Source organism: Aquila chrysaetos, chromosome 1, assembly GCF_900496995.4.
Source record: "Aquila chrysaetos chrysaetos chromosome 1, bAquChr1.4, whole genome shotgun sequence".
Taxonomy (NCBI): domain Eukaryota; kingdom Metazoa; phylum Chordata; class Aves; order Accipitriformes; family Accipitridae; genus Aquila; species Aquila chrysaetos.
The window spans coordinates 83732157-83751664 of NC_044004.1; the positions used below are offsets into that span (position 1 = coordinate 83732157).

Genomic DNA, 19508 nt, shown 5'->3' on the forward strand with positions numbered 1-19508 from the left:
AGCACTCCCAGGAACATCACAATACATTCAGCTGTTTCAGGATAGGACCGGCAAGCCTTGTAATCAAGCGGCAGACACAAGCACCTCTCTTCTCTCATACCCTCTGCTTCCATTTAAAATAAAAAGCTGTACCTTTCTCAGAATTATACAGGATGCAGCAAGTTCCCTTAGTCTGTCTATGTTTGATTAAGTTCTGGCTCCTTTTGTGATGCTCCTTCCTTGCTGAATGCCCTCAAGGTATCCATATCCACCTTTCTGGTTCTCAGTTCCACTTGCCAAGATGACCTATATTACATACTGCATCGATCTTTTCCAGACAAATGCTAAAATAACAATGCATAGCATCACAGAAACAGATCCCCTCTACCAAAGAATGGAATAAAGCGATCTACAAGAAACAAGCCTTTTTGGTCTGAACTTCTTGATAAACAAGAAATCAGCTGCAGACACACGGCTTTGACACTAACTAAAAACATCGCTGTGAGTTACAAAAAGGTAGCTGCTGTTCTTTAGTGCTCCCTCTGACCAAACAAAAGATGGGAAGGCGCTGAAGAGATGAAGATCCACAAAGGACTGACCAAATCCCAGACAACATTCAAAGATTCTGAGGTAGGACTCACCATTTAGATGTTTATTGTCTCGCTAATCTTCATATATTATGAATTGTGATTTAGAAATTGCTGAATAATTTGTAGAGGAAAGAGATGCTGAATTCACCAAAGCAGACCCAGATGGTCCATCATCAAGTACGTGCTGTTTCTAACCACGGTCTGAGTCTGCCAGCCTATCTGACCAAGTGGTTTCAACGGAGTAAACAGCGCTGAGCCCATTGCCACTTCCACAAAGGCTTATTTAGCTCCATTCAGTCAATCGCACAGCAGAGACGCATGAGCTAGATTTGAACGACCTTGCTGGGGTACCAAAAGCAAAGTACCTTTGGCAGCACAGGTCTCAGAGAAAAGCCAGATCGAACAGCCTGCATGGTTCGGACTGCTGCTGGTTCCCAAGCCTGCCGCAATACCGCTGTGCCATATTGCAGTCGGCAGCATGGACTTACCTTCTGAAAGACTAATGAAAGCCTGACAGGATTTTATCTGAAATGGCTGTCAATTCCTACCTGCTTTTTCAGAGGCAGAACTCCAAAACCACACCAAATAATTTAAGTCTGTGAGGATTGGCAATGAGGGACGGCTTGATTTCTCTCTGTTTAATATTTGTATCTAACTCTAGTTCTGTGTGTTGTATATAGTTGTTGTTGTTCTTCTCAAACCCTTTTAAGTTCCAAGAACATGTGAGCACAAAGTACAAATAGGAATTTGAGAAGCTGAGAGATGTTGAAAAACAAGGCAGAGCACTGAAGGGGAATAGAGCTGCTCTTTCATCCTCAGCCCATAGCGTCAAAAACCTCAACATTCACTATGCAATATGTTGGCTTGTAAGGATTGTGTAATATTAAAAGGGGCGGAAAAACATACAAGGAAATGGATTAAACTACACAATAATTATTCTCAGATGGACCAACCACATTATCTTCAAGATGGAGGGGAATCCTTGGATATGTCAAAATATATCGGATCAAGAGAACTGCCTTCAAACTGCATTAATTGCAACCAGTAGTAGGAGGAAAACAGTATCAGTCATTGGCACAATTTAGCTACTACTCAGAAAGAAATAGGACCCAAACTTTAAACAGAAGCTGTATGGATAGGCAAGCCTTAATAACAACTTAGAACATTAAAGTCACATCAGTATTTCTATTGACATCTCATGTCCCACAATATCTTACCAACTTATGTAGAGCTCAAGGCTTGTTTCCACTTCAATCAGTACAAAATTTGCCCTTGGTTGAAGGAAGGAAAAACCAAGCGTTTTGCAACATTTCTTAACAAGAACACTTTGTGGCTGAGTTCTGTTCTCCTAGATGGAAGCACATGCGCGCTGCTCTTGGCAGACAAACTGCGTGTGTGACTCTGACAGCAAATTTCAGCAAAACATTTAAACATTTTCTTTTCAAACAGCTCAGTCAAAACTACTGCTTTCAAAAGCTACCATAGGCTCAAGTTACCTGGAATAGATTTGTAAACAATCAACACAGGGGTACTGTACCTTCCGTATGGACATCAGGGAGCGTATCGGTGGGATGTTGTACTACAGCTGATCGCCTGTATACCATGTGGATTCTTCCCTTTTCCTCTTCCATTTGCTTTCCTCTTTCCAAAGGCTCAATGAAGTATTCATCCTTATCGGTTCTTATCATTCCAGCCTGGTGAGGAAGAGAGAAAGCACACCAACATGTCATTTGAGAGTCTAAAGAGCTGGCCTGATGCTTTAAAAACAAATATCAAGAGGGGCAAAGCATAAAACACTCAGCATATTCCTGTACTGTAAGACTCAAATTACCGCTGGGTTTCCTTTGCATGGACTTCTTGCCAGAGGTGATATCCCTCTGCACTCTGGGGATGGTCGTCTGGCTGAGGCCACTGTTCAAAGGCATTAAGAGAAGATCTTGTATATGCATGAGATACATTACCCCTTCAAAAACACAACTAAGACCGAAGTCGTATAGGAGTTTACCATTTGTATGTTATGCACAGCTATTCTGTAATCTAAGCATGGCACGCTAAGCATCGCCTACTGCAATGTTCTGCTAATCCTTAACCCATATATATTCTGAACCCCTTATGGCTCAGGTCCTTCATTGTACTTCATTAAAACCAGCAGAAGCCATATGGTTTCCTACTTAAATGAACACATACTGTTCCATCCTGTAACTATGTAGCTATTGACAATTCTTCAAACCCCTTTCCCTTTATGTCTTCCACCTGTAAAAGCTGCGGGACAGGTTTGCAGACAAGGCAGATTTATCCCGGCGATTACCACAATTAAACTCACTGGACTAAGTCATACCTGCTTAAGTCCAGTTTAAGGGAAGAGAGACTCATGCTCAGGAGGAAAAATTTCTTTGCTGGCACTCAAATATAAATCACGGTAAATAACAGTGAAGGAAATCTGGCAATACACTCAAGGAAACAGTCGCTTAAAAAACCCTGCTTCTATCTAAGGGCAGCAAGACTAAGCTTCCAGCACAGCCAGCGAAAGCAAGAACATCGTGTAGGAGAACTCGTGTTGAACAATCATGTTGTTCATGCAAGAACATCGTGTCGGCCGGCGTGTCTGACGTGGCGCGGCAAATGCCCCACGGCCAACCTGCAGTAAGACTCCTGCAAACTTTTTGCTTGAGAGTTGAGGCGCGAGCTCTGCTCAGCTGGAAAGCAAGGCGTGCAAAACCTCCCGTTCTCATCCCACCCACGTCGGTTGCACAGGTGAGCTGAGGTCTTGTACATATATATATATGTATATATAATAGGGCAGGATATACCTTCAGTTACAGCTGCCGCTTACTCGCTATCAGCTGAGCGATGCATTGGTTTTTCCCATAAACCAAAGAAACTCCTACAAGAGAGCTCAGTTACCCTAACGTTGTAACCGAGGATTTCACTACACGTAAGGTAGAAATTACAGTTATGGCTTTTACTGCAACCATAGACACATACAAAGCATGAACAACAAAAGAAAACCACCGAAAAAAACCCAAACCCAAAGGAGACAATCCTGACAGCTCTGCAAACTGCTCCAGGGTCTCTGCAGCTCCGCTGGAGGAGGTACAGTTGCAACCCTATACTCCAGTTTTGAATGCCATCAAACTTATTTATGGCAATGCTACACAGGTTTTGTCTCTGTTTTGGGGTGGGGTTTTTTTGCAACAAATGGGGATTCCCATAGTCCAAGCTTAGATAATTTGTCAAATACAAGTAGACAGAATTGTGAAGATATATGACAGTGTAAAAACTAATATTTTAATAAAAATATTCAAAATGTCACAAATGGTACTTCACCACAAGCTTTCCATGCTCTGTGTGTTTTCTTACATCTACACTCAAATTTTCAGTTAATGAATTTCTTCAAATATTGGCTAAACTACCTAAATCTAAATATTACATTCTTCCTTTGTTTTCATTACTTGAGTAGCAGTAACAAACGAGATTTTTGGTTGGAATAACTCAGGTTAGTGTCACGAGTCAGTTTTTCATGTGGCTAGTACACATAATTACACTGGGAATTAACAAGTCCCCTTTGCATGTGAATGGCTTATTTGCTTGCCATTTTTCTGAGCAAAACTAAGTTTCGTACCTACAGCTGCTATGTTACTGGTGTAGACCTCATCTGGGCATAAAGATTTTTTTGTAAATAACCCGTTTTCTATGAAGCTGTTGCCTGTGAGTTGAAAGCAGTTCTATCCAAAAGCAGTGCTCAGTGCAAAAGCGAAGCTTGGCTTCACTTCCCAGCTTCGACGTGTATGCTTTTTCTTGTCTGTGTTAAAACTACAAAGAAAGAACCACAATTATATTTTTGAGAATGGGTGTGCCTTGCTGTAAAAGGCATATAAGAATAATCTGCAAGCATCAAGTACAGTTTCCATTTTCACAACTCTCCATAAAACACTTTGACAGACCTAACACATTCCACCCCCCTTCAGCCACAACTCATTGTCTGCTCCTCAAAAGCCTCCTTCCTAACTTCACTGACGCGGGTAACCCGGCCGTATTAATATGAGACAGAAACAGTTGCTATTTTAAAAGTCTAATTACTCATTAGGAGGAACGGTACCCAAAGCGAACATCCCTTTTCACCTAATCATGCAAAACTAATCACGAGGGGAAAAAAAAAAAGCTAATTCACAAAGTATAACCATTGAGATAAAAGGCATCGTTTCAGGGAGCCCTTTCCCTGCAAACACACCTGGCAGAAGGGACCGGCACCTACACCTACACCTACACCTACACCTACACCTACACCTACACAGCTCCCAGCCTGCTGCCATCTGGCACAATTACCGCAGCACACGCCGGGTTTTTCGCCGGGAGACGCAGAGCAGTCTCTTTGCCTTGGCACACACCTGGAATCACACACAGATCAGGTCCCGTCCCTTTTCCAAGCTGCATCCCTCTTCAGTCAGACTGTATCTCATATCCACCTTTTTTTTTTTCTTTTAAAACAGCTTTTATGGATGATTATTTATATATACAGCTGTAAGGTGCATCTCTACCTTTCGTTCGTCTTCATGGTAGCGGCTAACTCCACCAACTTCAGTGGATTTGAACTGCGTTGAGGGGATTTACGCCCGTAATCGTGAACAAACGCGACACAATTTCTCTGCAAAATTTGCAAATGGAGCTAAAGGGCTGGATTTCCAACTGGTTGTCACCGACACCGTGTTCCTAGAGAGCAACATCTCCCGCAGATCCAGCGCGAGAGCCATGATCTGACCTCCAGTACGACTCGCAACCTCCCCCGGCACAGCAGAGAACTTAATTAAAAATACACGCTGTCAAATGGCTCACACAAGCTGAAGGCTGCACGCACAGACCATTTACCACATGTGGCGATGTGCTTTTTGGAAGAACAGCGTTCCCCACAGTCCCAAGAGAAAGGCAGAATTACAGTGGAGACCAGGCCGTTGTGGCTTTGTAGTCAAAGGGCCAAACCTAAAGGGCTGATGAAGGGAAAACACAGATTAAAAAAAGAAGAAAAAGCGCACATCCGTCATACTAACCAGAACACATTCGGGGTTTATTCAGCATAATTCCTCACCTACTTTGCTCCTCATCCCTCCCACATCTTTTAGCCTTGTATTACGCTTTGCTTCCTTTGAAGGTATGATTTTGTATCACCTGTGCAGATGTTGAATACATTTCACATGCTTTTGAATAATTAATTTGCCCACATTTTTGGGATACTCACCCACCCTTGCTTTGCTTCACCACTACAGTAAAAAGCACAAATGTTAACATGTCTGGCATTTAACACTTAAGTGTTAAAATACTACAGCGGTGTTATCTTACAAAGCATGTTGCAAATGACAGCAGATGAATTTTTATTATTATTGATTTTTTTCTTTCCCTTGTATTGGAAAATGAGATTGAGAATTAACAGGGACAGTTTTGGTCCATTTTAACAGCCTACAGGCAAGCATGAATGCAGAATCCAGCTTGCTTTCCATTCCAACTCCCCCCCCCCCCCCCCGCAATTTCACCAATAAAAAGAGCTTGAAATTTTCCAAATTAATGGAGAAAGAGGGGCATAAGCAGGTAGTGCATTTTCAAGTGAATCTTCACTGTAAACTCTACTGTCAACGCAGCATTTTCTTCTCCACTAGCCGGAGAGAAAAGCAAGCAGGTGTTTAGAGCACATATTTTTAAAGGCTCACTTGGAGAAAAGACTGCGGTGGATTTTCAAGAAAGAAGTATGTAGTGGAAATTTTTTTTTCCACAAAAGCACATTTATGGAGCAATACAGGAAAGCATAGTCTGAAATCCTGGAATGCTATTAATTTTACTACTTTTTCTTATAAATTAACAATGTTCAAAATTTCCATCAACTGAAGGATGCAGTTTGAAATCTGTGCTTCTGTGAAGTTTATCTAGAACTGTCCTAATTATTCTTAAATCGTGAAAACGGGAACACAACAAAACTACCAAAAGCAAAAAGAAGCCTTTGTGGCACAGTGGCTGGAAATAAACCCGCCTGTTCCCAGCACCATTTCAACCTTGACTGAGACTCGGGGGAAGCACATTAACTTCTCGGCTTTCCTGCAGACTCTCCCATTTTGAAAAGGGCAGCAAATTCCCCTCCCTGAGGGGTGTCACAGGGGAAACCTGCCGAAGGTCTGGTTCAGCACCTTGCGAGCACCCACCTTGCCAATATCTACAGTTGTCTTTAAATGACTCCCGACCATTCACACGTTTCATCCCTGCAGCTCTTTTCGTCCTCCTCCATCCAGAAGTAATGGTGCATAGCAAACTGAGGGAAAACCTTTCCGCTGAATTTAACCGATGCAGGAGCAAGTCCTGCCTGAGTTCATAATAAAAGGTAACTGGGAGCAAGGCCAAATCTAGTCTGGCACAGGCAGCCCACCTAGGAGGGCTTCCCAGAGGACAGCAAACGATGCACTCTTTACTGGACAGTCTGCTGATAAAGCAAAACCTGGAAAAAGGCATATATGTAATTTTTTTCCAATGCAAAAAGACGCAGACAATAATAAGGGACTTACAAACAATATAAAGCCTTGAGAAAATAACCTACAAGGGCAGGTTAAACTAAGGAATCACTGACTGAGCCAAAATCAACAGCATTTAAGGGAGAACATGATTCCGTGTAAATATGCATGGGGTATTAGCTGTGAGAGAGGAAAGAACCATTCATTCAGAGAGCACAACAGAGAACTGTGGAGTGACCATTAAGAATGGATACATTTAACTTCGGTATTAGAGTAAACATTACGGGTGGGATTTTCAAAAGTATTTTAGGAAGTTAAATGCCCCATTTCTAGTGGTTTGCAGTAAGGGCAAGTCATTTAATTCTCAGGTGTGTTTTGAAAAGCCCACCCTCGAATGTCAGCAAGTGAAAGAGTTTGTTTAGCACGGCAGCAGGGTCACACTACTGGCCATTATCAAGTCAAATACTGCTAACACTTGCCACTGCGTCTTACTGGAGAGTAGGAAATACTTGGGGTTGCTAAAATCTACAGTGCATTTATTTTACAGAATAAACCTACGACAGAATATCCCCATCCTACCTATCATCTCATGTTCAATGCAACTAGGTCAGTAAATGCGCTCAGTTTTCGATGCCGGTCTCCACTGCCCACCTCTGTCCCAAGTTCTGGGTTTTTGTCCCTTCTTGCTGCCCTCTGATAGACTGGATGTGGTGCCCCCAAACATGAAAACTTCCTTTTCTCATGCAACTCCCCCTACAAAACACTCATTTGCTTAACTGCCTATGAAAAAAGCTTGACGAAAGTTAGGTTTCTAATGTGCCAAGACCTCTATCTACTGCACTCATCAATCACGTCTTACCCTTGCCGGCTCCTGTCCTGTCTGTACCTGCTCCCTCCTGTCTCTCACTGAACTCCGTAAGCTCAAGCTTAAGCAGAAGCTGTCTTCACGACCCGCGTCTGCCCAGCACCTAGCGCGGTAGGACGCCTGATCCATCCGTAGATGCTGGCATAAACCAAACACACTACAGGCACGTTGTCAGCTGAAACCGGGCATTATGTGCATCTGTATCTGTATAACAATGCTCAAAGAGAACACTCAACAACGAGAGAGATGCCACCAAAATGATTCAAAGAGCCCACGTTTAGAGTAGATCCGAGTTTGCGTGCTCTAGTACCAGCAGCCATCGGATCCTCTAACACCATCGGAGCGTACTGGTTTGACGCTAAAGGAGTTACAAGGGTCTTTGAATGTGAATCAGGCAAAGTCTGTATGAGGAGTCGGGCTCCGGGACAATCGAGCACCCACGTTTCTGTCGTACGGCAGCGGCCAACGCGGGCTCCAAGGGAAAGACCAGAGCAAGCAAAACACGGCATGGTGACTCTTCCCCCGGGCGCGTTCCTGGGCTCCAGCCTAGGAAACTTCTCAGCAGGAAACCAGGAGCAAGAGAAGAGGGGGAACGGTGGTTTCAGTGACCAAGTGTCACACCAATTCCTCCCCGGCTAGAGTTAGCTCTCCCTTTTTCTCTGCAAATCTCCAGCTAGCGCTGCTCCAGGACTGGCCGTTGGCCGCCTTTCCATCAAGCGATGCTCAGAGACAGCCAGCTCCCCAAGGACGCAAACCAGCGAGGTTTAGGTTTCAATCAGAAGGGGGCAAAGTTGGCGGTGGTGGGGAAACACAGAGAACCTTCAAGGATACCAGTGGGAGAAGTCCTCCGTTTTTCAGGTTGGCTTGTAAAGGGTCAGGATGCGTTTCCCCAGCACCACTTGTAAATGAGCAGCTAGTTGAAACTGCGGGCAGTCACGCAGGGATCCCTCTTTGCCCCACCAGCAAGGATGACACCAGCGACACGATCACAGTGAGCTCAACATACCGTCGTCCCTATGGGCTTCTGTGCTGCCCGTTTTCATATCACTACAAATGTACACGTTTAAGTAGAATGACATTGAATTACAGCTAAATCCTAACAGGTTCAACTACTCCCCATTGACTTAAAGGCAGTGAGTGAGCGCACAGTACAATAATTATTTCAGTGAAAAATGCTTTCATCCCAATGTTTTTGTGGCTGTGATATTACTTTAATCTACATATGCACTTAATCTTCACAATCTATTATTTTAATCCATGTATGCACTTATTTCAGCTGGTATCTGTATTTTGAAAACCCTGCATTTTTTTAAGACATAATGCATCTACCACAGAGAAGGTAATAATATAAATTATGGTTCTAAACTGTCCTTAGTGCCCTTGTACTACAAAGAGAGAGTTTTTAAAACATTGATATGATACTCTGGGGAGCTGAGGCATTAATTAGCAGCTATTTCTCCTAAGCCAGCTTTGAACAGTGAGAGAACTGAAAATGTAAGGCTGCTTTAAGCAAATCAAAAATAAAATATTGAAATATTTGCAAATTGTGACATGGCTGCTCCCAGACCCACATGGCATGCATGGGAGTAAAGTGTAAAGACTAAGAGCAGTTCTGTTGCCAAGCTGGTTTTGTACGCTGCTTGCATCAGGTTTCTCCCTCTCTCTCATGGTTTTCTTTTCCCCTGTTGGGTTTTTTTTTGGTTTTTTTTGTTTTTTTAATATCTTCTTTTTTTACTTAGGTGAGAAAGAAATGAGATCACATTCTAGAACGTGCCTTGCAAGGATAAACTGTTTCTCACACCACACCTGCTCTCTATGCTCTATTCAAACTTTTCTAACCAGCTCCTTTGTCACCAGACTTTAAAACTCTGAATTTTTTGTTTATTTTTGTGTTTTGTCCTTTCTCCCCTCCCAGCTAGAAACTAGGAGCAGTACCTAAGTACTTTTCTGGCAGTTAATCAGGATTACATATTTAATCCACGTCTTTTACAAACTGAGGACAAACAGCACTGCCCTGAATTAGATACAGCAGGTGCGGTAGGTTGGAGTCGGCTCTGGAGAACGGCAAAGCCCTGTCCCATGGCGCACTCGGTGCTTCACGTGGGTCTTCGGAGGATGAACATCCAATGCCGCTCTCTTCTGAGGACGCGGATACGGTACATGCCACGCTGACTAGCTTTGTACGCCTCTGTAAAAGCTCATGCTCTCAGATTAAATGCCTTATTTGCCTGCTTTCAGTTGCTTTTATGAAGACACAGAGCCTTTGCGCGACACTGAATCCAATGAACACGGAGTCCAAGTCCTTCACAGTATCCTAAAGTGAAATGTTTACCTATCTGATCCAGCTTTCTTGCAACTAACCATTATACAGGCTTTTAGCAAAATGGTACTGCTCCAGCTGAATACACACGACAGATCTGCTTTATCTGTACCCGCGACACAAAACTTGACGATCTAAAAGAAGTCAGTCATCCAACCCATAATTGATTCCACTGCACTGCGAGGGATACATGATCAATAGAGCTTCACTGCATCCCCCGACATGAGGATCTTCATTTGTATTACAGGCACCTTTTATCTGGCTTAGGATACGTACACCCTTCTGTAACACAGAGTAATTTGGAAATACCACGCACTGTGTCTTTACTGTGAAGGTTTGAATTCAGGGAGATTAAAAGCTTAAAAAATTGAAATTTAACATCACGTTCAAGGCTCTACATTCATCTCCCAATGGAGGAGGTTGTCAATAATATAAGCAGCAGATTAGTAAGCAGGCCGGAGTTAGCTCAGCAGTAGGAGGTTGTCTGTATGAAGTCGGGCTGCAGTAATAGTCCTTGGTAAAGAACAAGCAAGCTACGTAAAGAAAAAAAACAGCAATAAGGATAAGGATCTGAGGATGCAAAAATCACCTTCCCTCTGGAAGGAAGTTTCAACTTGGGACCCTTCGGTAGCACACAGGTGCAAATACGGAGTAACAAAAATGGGCTATGTAGTTGGACTCTACCAAGGAGGGAAGCAGAAATGAGAAGAAGGTAACAGCTTTCACCAGAGCACGTGTGGAAGCAGGCATGTGTGAAGGAGCCAGACAGTTACTTTCCGGTCCAAGGACAGCTAAGAATTCAGTGCAAAAAGGGAAAACTGCATGCACAAGACATCCACCCCCGTTTTAGGGGACAGACTATGCTCAGGAGGATGAATCTGCTCACTTAGAAGAATAAGATCTTAATCCATTGACTGCAACCAACATGGGCAGAGTGGCAAGTTTTGTCTGCAAGACGTAGTCAGACTTTGAGAGCCCGTGACTGTTCAGATCAGTTGTCACCCGAGTGCGAGCAAAGGGGCCGTAACTACCCCAGGTCAGGAGAGCAGGGCACAGATACACCTCGGTCCGTGAAATGACACACTTCACTGTCCTATGAGTGTGCATGACAGCTACAAAGGATGGCAGAGGAAACACGCCTGCTTAGAACGAGGTTCCTCCACCATCTGGGCATCTGTCCTTAAAAACAGAGAAGAAACTCTTCTTTCATGTGACAAAAGACGGGGCCCCTCAGGCGACGTCTCGGTCAGCGCTCCGTATTAGCCCTCCTGCCTCACCTGGTGCAACTGCCATCTGCTCCGCGCCCAAGATGTTTCTCCAAGTGGAACAGCGTAGGCAACGGAGTCCTTGGACATGCTCTTTCTGAACGAAAGGAAGAAAAGCAGGATACTGGCAGCAGCAAGTCAGAGAAAGAATCAAGACAAACAGTGACATATTGGCCAAGCTTGCAAAAATGCAGAGGAATTACTCCCCACCTCCTGGAGATTTCTCCAAATCTTTTTTTTTTTCCCCTTCCATTCTTCAAAGCATGTGGTGGGGGCAGAAGCGTGCTTTATTTGACCAAGAGAAGCTGCGTATCATTCTCTCACGAAGACCAAGTGAGGTGCTATCTAACCAAGAGGGAGGCAAAGCCTGGTTTCACCTTCCACCAGCGTTTTCTGAGTGTAGCCAAGATGGACTCCCAGCACCCTGGTTTCCTACACAGTAACTAAAAGAATCAATCACCACACATGCCTTAAGAATGAAATGCAGAAATATGTACAGCATCCGTAAGTGTCAGAATTGGGGTATCTGAATCTATTCTCACTTCGAGCCACACATCGCTCGTTCGGCCCGTAACAAAATCTCTTAGAAGATTCTCCATGTGTGGTAAGTTAAAATAAGAAAGTTGCTCGCGCTGACCCGCGTAGTTTCAGCTAGCATCATCATTTATTTCACCTACCACCAAAGCCGACCGAGCCAGAACCGCAGCAAAAGGACTCAACAGTCAAACCAACACAAAGCTGCTACCTCCCAGAAAAAGCTTTCTTCTGACCATTCTATCGACGAAATTGGAAAATGTTTTCCAGGGCTCTCCCCCCACCCCTCTTATTTCTCCCTTTTTCCCTGTTGGACAATCACAGGTGGCTGACAGCTCTATCCTGCCGCTAACTAAATAGAAGCCCTATTGAAAAGCATCAAGAGCCCTGTGTTCCCTCAATTTAATACCCCAGCACCAGCCAAGCAGACACCGCATCCTGCCAAGACAAACATATGGGACTTGGCAAAAGAGGAGGGGGGCAGTTTCTGGAGACAGCCCTCCAGTCTAAACTTCTTAAGGAGTCGATATAAACATGCTTTTATAAAAAAGGTGCTGCCTCGTCTAAAAACACAGATTCAGCGCAAAAACACTACTACCTTTCACCCTCTCTGTTAGTTTAAGGTGTGTTCAGTTCAATGACTGTGCAAAACCTGCGTCACAGCTACCTGCTGCTCGCTTTTTTAATCCAAAGACGAAAACTTTTTGGAGTCACACCGAACACTGGTTGATTTATTGGAAGAAAAATAAAAGCAAAGAAGGATGCTTTGCCTGCAGCACATTTCCCTTTGCCTGCCTCCACCAAGACAGAGCTACGGTGGGTGGAAATTGATTATAAGTTTCCTACATGCGTAGCTCCAGGGTTATACCTTCGATTCATCAGGCGGATATTATTTCTCATGCCACTTGGGATCCCTATTTTGACAAGAATCAACTGATTCTCCGAGTTTCTTCTTCAAAAATTTCCTAGAAACTTCTGAAGTTGTAGAGTTTGCCCCACGATGCCTCTCTTCAGGTCGCGACTATCAACCAGCGTGTTACTCTCCAGAATTTCTTCACACACCAAGCACGCTTCTCTCCCTTTAGGTACAAGCACACAACAAAATGCCTCGCAGGGCGTTATCTCACGTTAACTCAGCGTTACGACTGCAGGCTGTCACCTCGCCGTACGTGGACGGTGTCTGTTTTCAGCCTCTGCTGATCTCAAGGATCAGGCAAGCAAGCTGACGCCGAGCCCGAGCAAGGCAGCGTCCTGCGTGCTCCCCGTGCTCCGTGGGACAGGGAGCACCAAGTTTGAGAGGCTTAAGGAGATAAATGAACAAAAAAAGGCACAGCTGTTCTTCTCACATACATCAGGGCCATGTACATAACCTGGCAGGGTAGTTCACCCGGATGGTGAATTCACTTGCTCCCCTGGCTTTTTTGTTTTTTTACTGGGCATGACTGTCAACTGCAAGAAAGCATGAATTGGGCCATCCTTTTGGCAAGGGGCCTTTCCGTCTGCCCCGTCACGCCACAGCCGTGCCCCACTCAACGTGGGGGAAAGGCCAACCCGCTCCTGACGGCAGTGGAGACAAAGAGCAAGTTGCATTAGGTGTCAAAGAGCAAGTTGCGATAGGAGTCGCAGTGCCGGCAGCCCATCCCTGACACCCCTTTTTGCTGGGGCGACTCGGGGGGGGTGACTGGCCTGAGCACGTGCACTGTGTAAAGCATGCATATCAAGCATCACACCTGTTAAATAAATACAGGGGGGGCAAGCTGCCACCTTGCTGGAATAGCTGTGTATCACTGACCTACGCAGCCAACAACGGACACCGACAGGAAATAGGAGACAAATTTCAGCAAAGAATAGATCGTACAAACAAAACGACAACAGTCATTAAAAAAAAAAAAAAGAGTATCAGAGAACAGCCTACCACTACACAGAACTGGCAAACAGAAGCACATTTGCATAGTCCTCTGGCTTCATTTATTAAGCTAGCACAGATACACACATGTTGCTGTTATACTAAGGCACGTCCATCATCTACTGGGGTTACAATCTGCGACAGAACGCCGATAGATACCCTTCTGACAGCACAGATACGTTTTCCTGCTAGATAAAAGATCTGGTAGACAAAGAGTCTCCTTTTCTAGCTTCCCAAAGCATTGCTTTGTAGTCAGTATCCACAATCTTAGTGCTCTGTACCAATCAAGAATGATTAGCTCAGCCATCCGCATAGTACCCTCACAGCACACCTCGTAAATCTCAATTCAGCGAGACTTCGGCGGACAGACGGAGTCAAGCAGCTCTGTGTGTATAGATGAGTCCCGTTACTTCCATACAAAACACATCTGGCAAACCAAGAAAGAGCTCCCCTTCTGCTCGTAATGCTACCGAGATACCTGTAACGCTTACCGAGTTTTTTCTGTTTCCATTTATTCTACTTTCCGCAGTTACTGCTTGCCTAACTTGCGTAGGTCAACGTATATAATGGTTAATCAGAATAAAGTGAAAGCGGTCAAGCCTGCGGCACGGACACAGAGCCTCACCCTTGGATGCTGACCAAACAGGCCCTTCCCTCGTGCGCCCGCTCGCGCAGCCGAAAGCGTGACGTACCGGGATTTTGACGACACCGACCTGCGACGTGACGAGCAGAACGAGGCACGCGCTTAGCGAAGCCGTCTCGCGAGGAATCTGCGAAGGCAGGAGACGGCACCAGGGACCAAGGAGAGGGTTCCCGGCGATGGCAGGGGCAGCTCCCCAGGGACCCGGGACGGGCGGTAGGTGGCTCGGGGACGGCCACCCGCGCCTCCGGCAGAGCCTGCTTTTCGGTCACCTAAGGGGATCCGGGCCCCCGCCGAGGTCTGTCTGGCAGGGAAGGGGGAAAGCCGTCCAAAAAGGACATACTTCTCTCGCGGCACATCTTCTGCATGTTAAAGTATTTATGGCCTCGACATACTTGGCATATAAAAAAATACTACACATTAGAAGAATGCTGGAAAAAAGTAATACGGCAGCGCTCTGCGCCTTTTGAGAAACAGATGTTATTGATACAGTTGCTGGGTGCCTACGGAGGGGGAGGAGGTTTGCAGATGAAACTCCCCGATGGATCGGCCTCCAGCCCCCCCGGACGCCCCCCAGCCTTCCGGGGCTCCGGGCAGACACGGCGGCTTCGAGGCACAACGTCTGCGCTTGCCGGCTCCTTCAGCACCGGCACCCTTTGAGTTATTGCTAGTATAGCAAGCAGGAATTCAACAGCTCCTTTTTCCTCTCGGGAAGATCAATGTGATATAAAATCCACGTTATATTGCATGTTTTATCTGTCGCAGAACTCCTGGCAATGCATCCCAGAGTTAAAGCAAGAGCTCCGGAATCATTCTAGGCTCAATTCTTGAAGGCTATTAAGCACAGACGGCATAGAGCAGTGTTAAGATTTTTCTTATTAAGTAAGTGCCAAGAGTGAGATGGCATCTATTTAAAAACATTAAAACCAATTTTGAGTCAAATGAAATCTTCAAACAGTACACATTGCTCAGGTTTCACAGCCAGCTGAATTATTCACACAGCAGAAGTTTGTGGCTGATCACCCAATACCAGGTTTTTAAAACAAAAAAAAGCATCTTCTGCAGCTGCAAAGAAAAATATTATTTGTTCAACTGAATACCAGGATGAAGATTCAGAAACAGGATGAAAACATAGGAATGTTTAATATCCTCTTCCAAACTACAGACACGATTTAGGAATAAGAAGCTAAGATAGACTCATACTAAAATACTGAATGTCAAGCTGACCAGAAACAATACCCTCATTTCCTTAACTAAGGAGAGTTCTTCCTGTTGCTAATAAACTCATTTTAAATACAAACATGTTCTTCATTTTAAATGCACCTGGCACACTCGGGGTAATCTGAATAATAAAAACATCGCTATGAGATTACTAATCTAATTTGACACTAAGCTGTGAAAAGTAATCTAGTCAAAAGCCACACGCAACTGACCATTCTGCAATGTAGTAGAAAGGTAAGAGCTAAGAATAGAAGGAACGGATCATGATCTCTAAATGGTCCATTAATACATGAAATAAATAAAAGATGAAATAAATAGAGAGACTAGAGAATTAAACTATATGAATTCGCATCAGAAATATGCAGTGCCTTTCATGTCTTTTTTCTAAAATGAGGTCTTTAACCTGCCACGATGAACCTAAAACATAGCAGGAACAGTAGGCTTGAACCAAGGCAGACCTCCCTCCAAACCCTACAGCCCAGTGCAATCAAGGACTCATCGGGTGGCGGCGAGAATCTCTTTGTGAAACGCGTGGCCCACAGTAAACAGGATACCAAGCTGCATAATAAAAATGGAATGACGTTCCTGCAGAAATCTGCAACCGCATTTAAAATGTACAGTACTTAAAATTCTAACTGCTCCTTGTTAATCTCTGTATCTCACGTGAGAGCAGAATCCCTTCCCGCAATTTCTGCTTGCTCCTCCGAGGAATCGAAGACCTCTCAGTACACTAACTGATGCACCGCTTTAAGGGGCAAAAAGACATTCGGAAGAGCCACCAAACTAATCAATATTCTCTTGAATTTGCACAGAAGGAAAGAAAATGGCAACATATTACTGAGTCATTGCACAGGACTGAAATTAAGCTTTTTAGCCTCCTCTATAAAAATACATAAGAAAATTCCTTTATGCTGAAATTTCTCATGCTTGGTTTTAATCCAAATGTTGGGTTTCTTTCTTCCCTTTTCAGAAAGTCTAAGAAAAATCAATGGAACCCCTTAAGAGCTATATGAAAGCAAAAAGAAAAAACAAACTTTGATTTTATGTGGAAAAATGCGTCTCTATTTTTTGTTCTTGGAAAACCTACGCAGATTCATTTTAACGGCAAACTGCCGTGCAAAACTGGCACGTAAAATGCTTTGTCCTTAAAAAAGGAACTGTGGTTTTAAAATATCAGTTATTAAAAACTGAAAAGTATGCATGGAACATGCTCAGTGCAGTCAAGTATCTCCCTGAGCCCAGTGTATCTCTGTAGAAATATTTACTGAGTCCAAGTTTTGCCTTTGTGGCAATTACAGAAGCTCTACGCTAGTAACTCATTTATGGTGAAATGGTACAGCAATGGCAAAACTCGCTTCTGCGCAAGGAGCCCGAAGCCGGTGCCTGGTAAGGGGCACACAGGCCCTTTGCCACAGGTAAATTTTATACGCGGAGGGTTGCCAGTCCTTGCAGTAAACTTGGTGTTTTCACAGCTCCTGGAGTCATGGGATTACCAGAGTCATCGCTTCCTCTGAACAGCGGAAAGGAAAACAAAAAGCAAGGACATTTGATAGCCTTCAAAGAAGGAAAAATAAGAACTTCGAATCAAGTGCTGAATACTCCGAAACTACAAAGCAAATAAAATAACCCCAAAATATGGACACCTCACGATCTGGCGGATGGAAAAGGGGACACCCGAGGTCAGCAGCACCACGTCCATCGTGGCGCGCAACGGCGGTATTTCTCCACCTGCTGCCCGTATGCAGCGGTGGCGGCCGACGCCACGGAATCGTCGCGTATGACCGACGTCACCCCCCCTCCCTCCATCCCTCCCACGACCGCGTTAAGCGATGCCGTGGGCCGACCTGCCCTGTCAGACGATGGTCTCCACGCCGCCGTGGAAGGCAGAGACGCCCGAGGGGTTCCGACGCCGACCGTTTTAGAGGGCAGCGGGCACCTCGAGTCCCGACGTACCGCCCGCGCCGGCCAGGGAGGCGGGTACCTCCCACTCGGCACCCATCGGGAATGCCGGCAGAAGGATGCTCCGGGTGACCTCCTGGACTCCTCCTGACTCTTCTCGGCAGTGTTTAGAAAGCGGGAATTCATTGTTTCTTGCATCACTGGAGCTGCTTCTACAGGTCACTTTCACAAACGGTAGAGAAGACTAATTACACAGCTCTAGACTCTCTCACGTGCTCCTGAGAAACAGTAAGACACCGGAGAGTTGGCTCAACCTCAATAAAGTGCATTTCCACAAGTATCAACGTCAAGGGTTTGCTAATTTATGTTGTAAGGGGCACATAAATCAGCTTTGCGAAGCACTTGGCCTTTCACCACGGTTGGAAGGGCTGCGCTCACCGGTCCTTTGCTACACAGGGCTTAGGGCTATAGGCAAGCTACCAACGTAGATAACAAAGATGTCCCTACTTAAAAGACCTCCCGAGATTAGAGAAAACTCAGTCAAAACAAAGGGTGAAAAACAGTCGTCTCCTCAGATACAAGTTAAGAGAAGAATAGAAAACTGATGCATTTTAACTCTGAATGGAAATATTCTGTTGATCAAAAGCTAGGAAGCACCATTTTGAAGTACTGAAATGCCAAAGCTAGCCATATTTACATCAAACTCATTATTTTAAATTGGTTCCACATATCTGTGGGAAAAAATCTGTGGTAAAATCTCTCAAAGGAAAACTAGTTTTACACATCAGTGATTTAGTCAGGTATAAAACAAGCAAGCCAAATGACCGTGATTTCTACGAGGTTAGAAAGTTAATTTACTGTTGCATCGTTGCTGCTTTTAAAAAAGAAAGCCGAAGTAATTTGTTGAAGTTATCAGCCAAGTCACAGAAGTAGTCTATGAAAACTAAGTGTCAGTTTAAAATTGAAGTGAAAGCACCATTTCACCCCATTAACAGGAACAACAGTGCTGCAGCTTTATCCATCATTTCAAGAAACTCCTGATGAAACGTGAGGTCAGGAGGTCGAACTGACTGACTTCTATATCCGTAACTCTTTCAGAGCCTGAATCAGAAAGCGATGACTGGAGCTGCAGTGTGACCCTCCCAAAAAGTTAAGAACTGGTATGCAGATGATGAGCTCCTACAACAGACAAACCTATCCTGTCTGCCTTCCGCTCTTCCCTTTTTTCTCAATAACCCTGCACGGTATTTTCTGTCCAGTCTTGTTTCTTGCCCCCTTTGCAAACCTCAGACCATGCGGCTCCGAGGTCAAATTCCACATACAAGTAAGTACAGCGCTGAATAAACAAGGAACATCAAAAAAGGCATTACTGAATATGGCTTCTGTATCTCTACCCTACAAAATGCAGTTTCAAATTCAGTACGAACTCCACCGTCAATAAGAACTTTGAGAGAGGTTACAAGGATTAAGTTTTGAGAACATTGCCTATTTCAGTATCTATTTACTTTCTTTTACTGAGACACATACTTTACCACACGTGATATGTGAAGGCAGGACATGAATGAGAGCCCAATTCATGTGCGCTGTGTGTTATCAAGGGTCCACAGAAGTTGTACAATCTGTTTTTTATTACTAAAACTATAAAAAAGGGTTGTACTTAGTGATTTTAATAAGCTTGGGCTATTTTATAAACTGTTAGCTGTGAGCCTCCAGGAATAAAAAAAAATTAAGTAGCATTTGGTAACAAAAAGCAAAAATCCACAAAGGAAATTATTTGTCAAACGCCTTAAAAGCACAGTTT

General features: G+C 44.4%; 1 protein-coding gene across 4 annotated transcripts in view; it reads right to left on the bottom strand.

Annotated features, from left to right (window-relative positions):
* Positions 1–19508, bottom strand: part of ADAMTS3 (ADAM metallopeptidase with thrombospondin type 1 motif 3) — a 128276-nt gene that overhangs the window by 83962 nt on the left and 24806 nt on the right. For all 4 annotated transcript variants that reach the window (XM_041122759.1, XM_030016096.2, XM_041122765.1 and 1 more), the window contains exon 4: positions 2107–2263. In XM_041122759.1, the coding sequence (XP_040978693.1) occupies positions 2107–2263 (157 nt within the window). The remainder of the gene's footprint in view (positions 1–2106; positions 2264–19508) is intronic.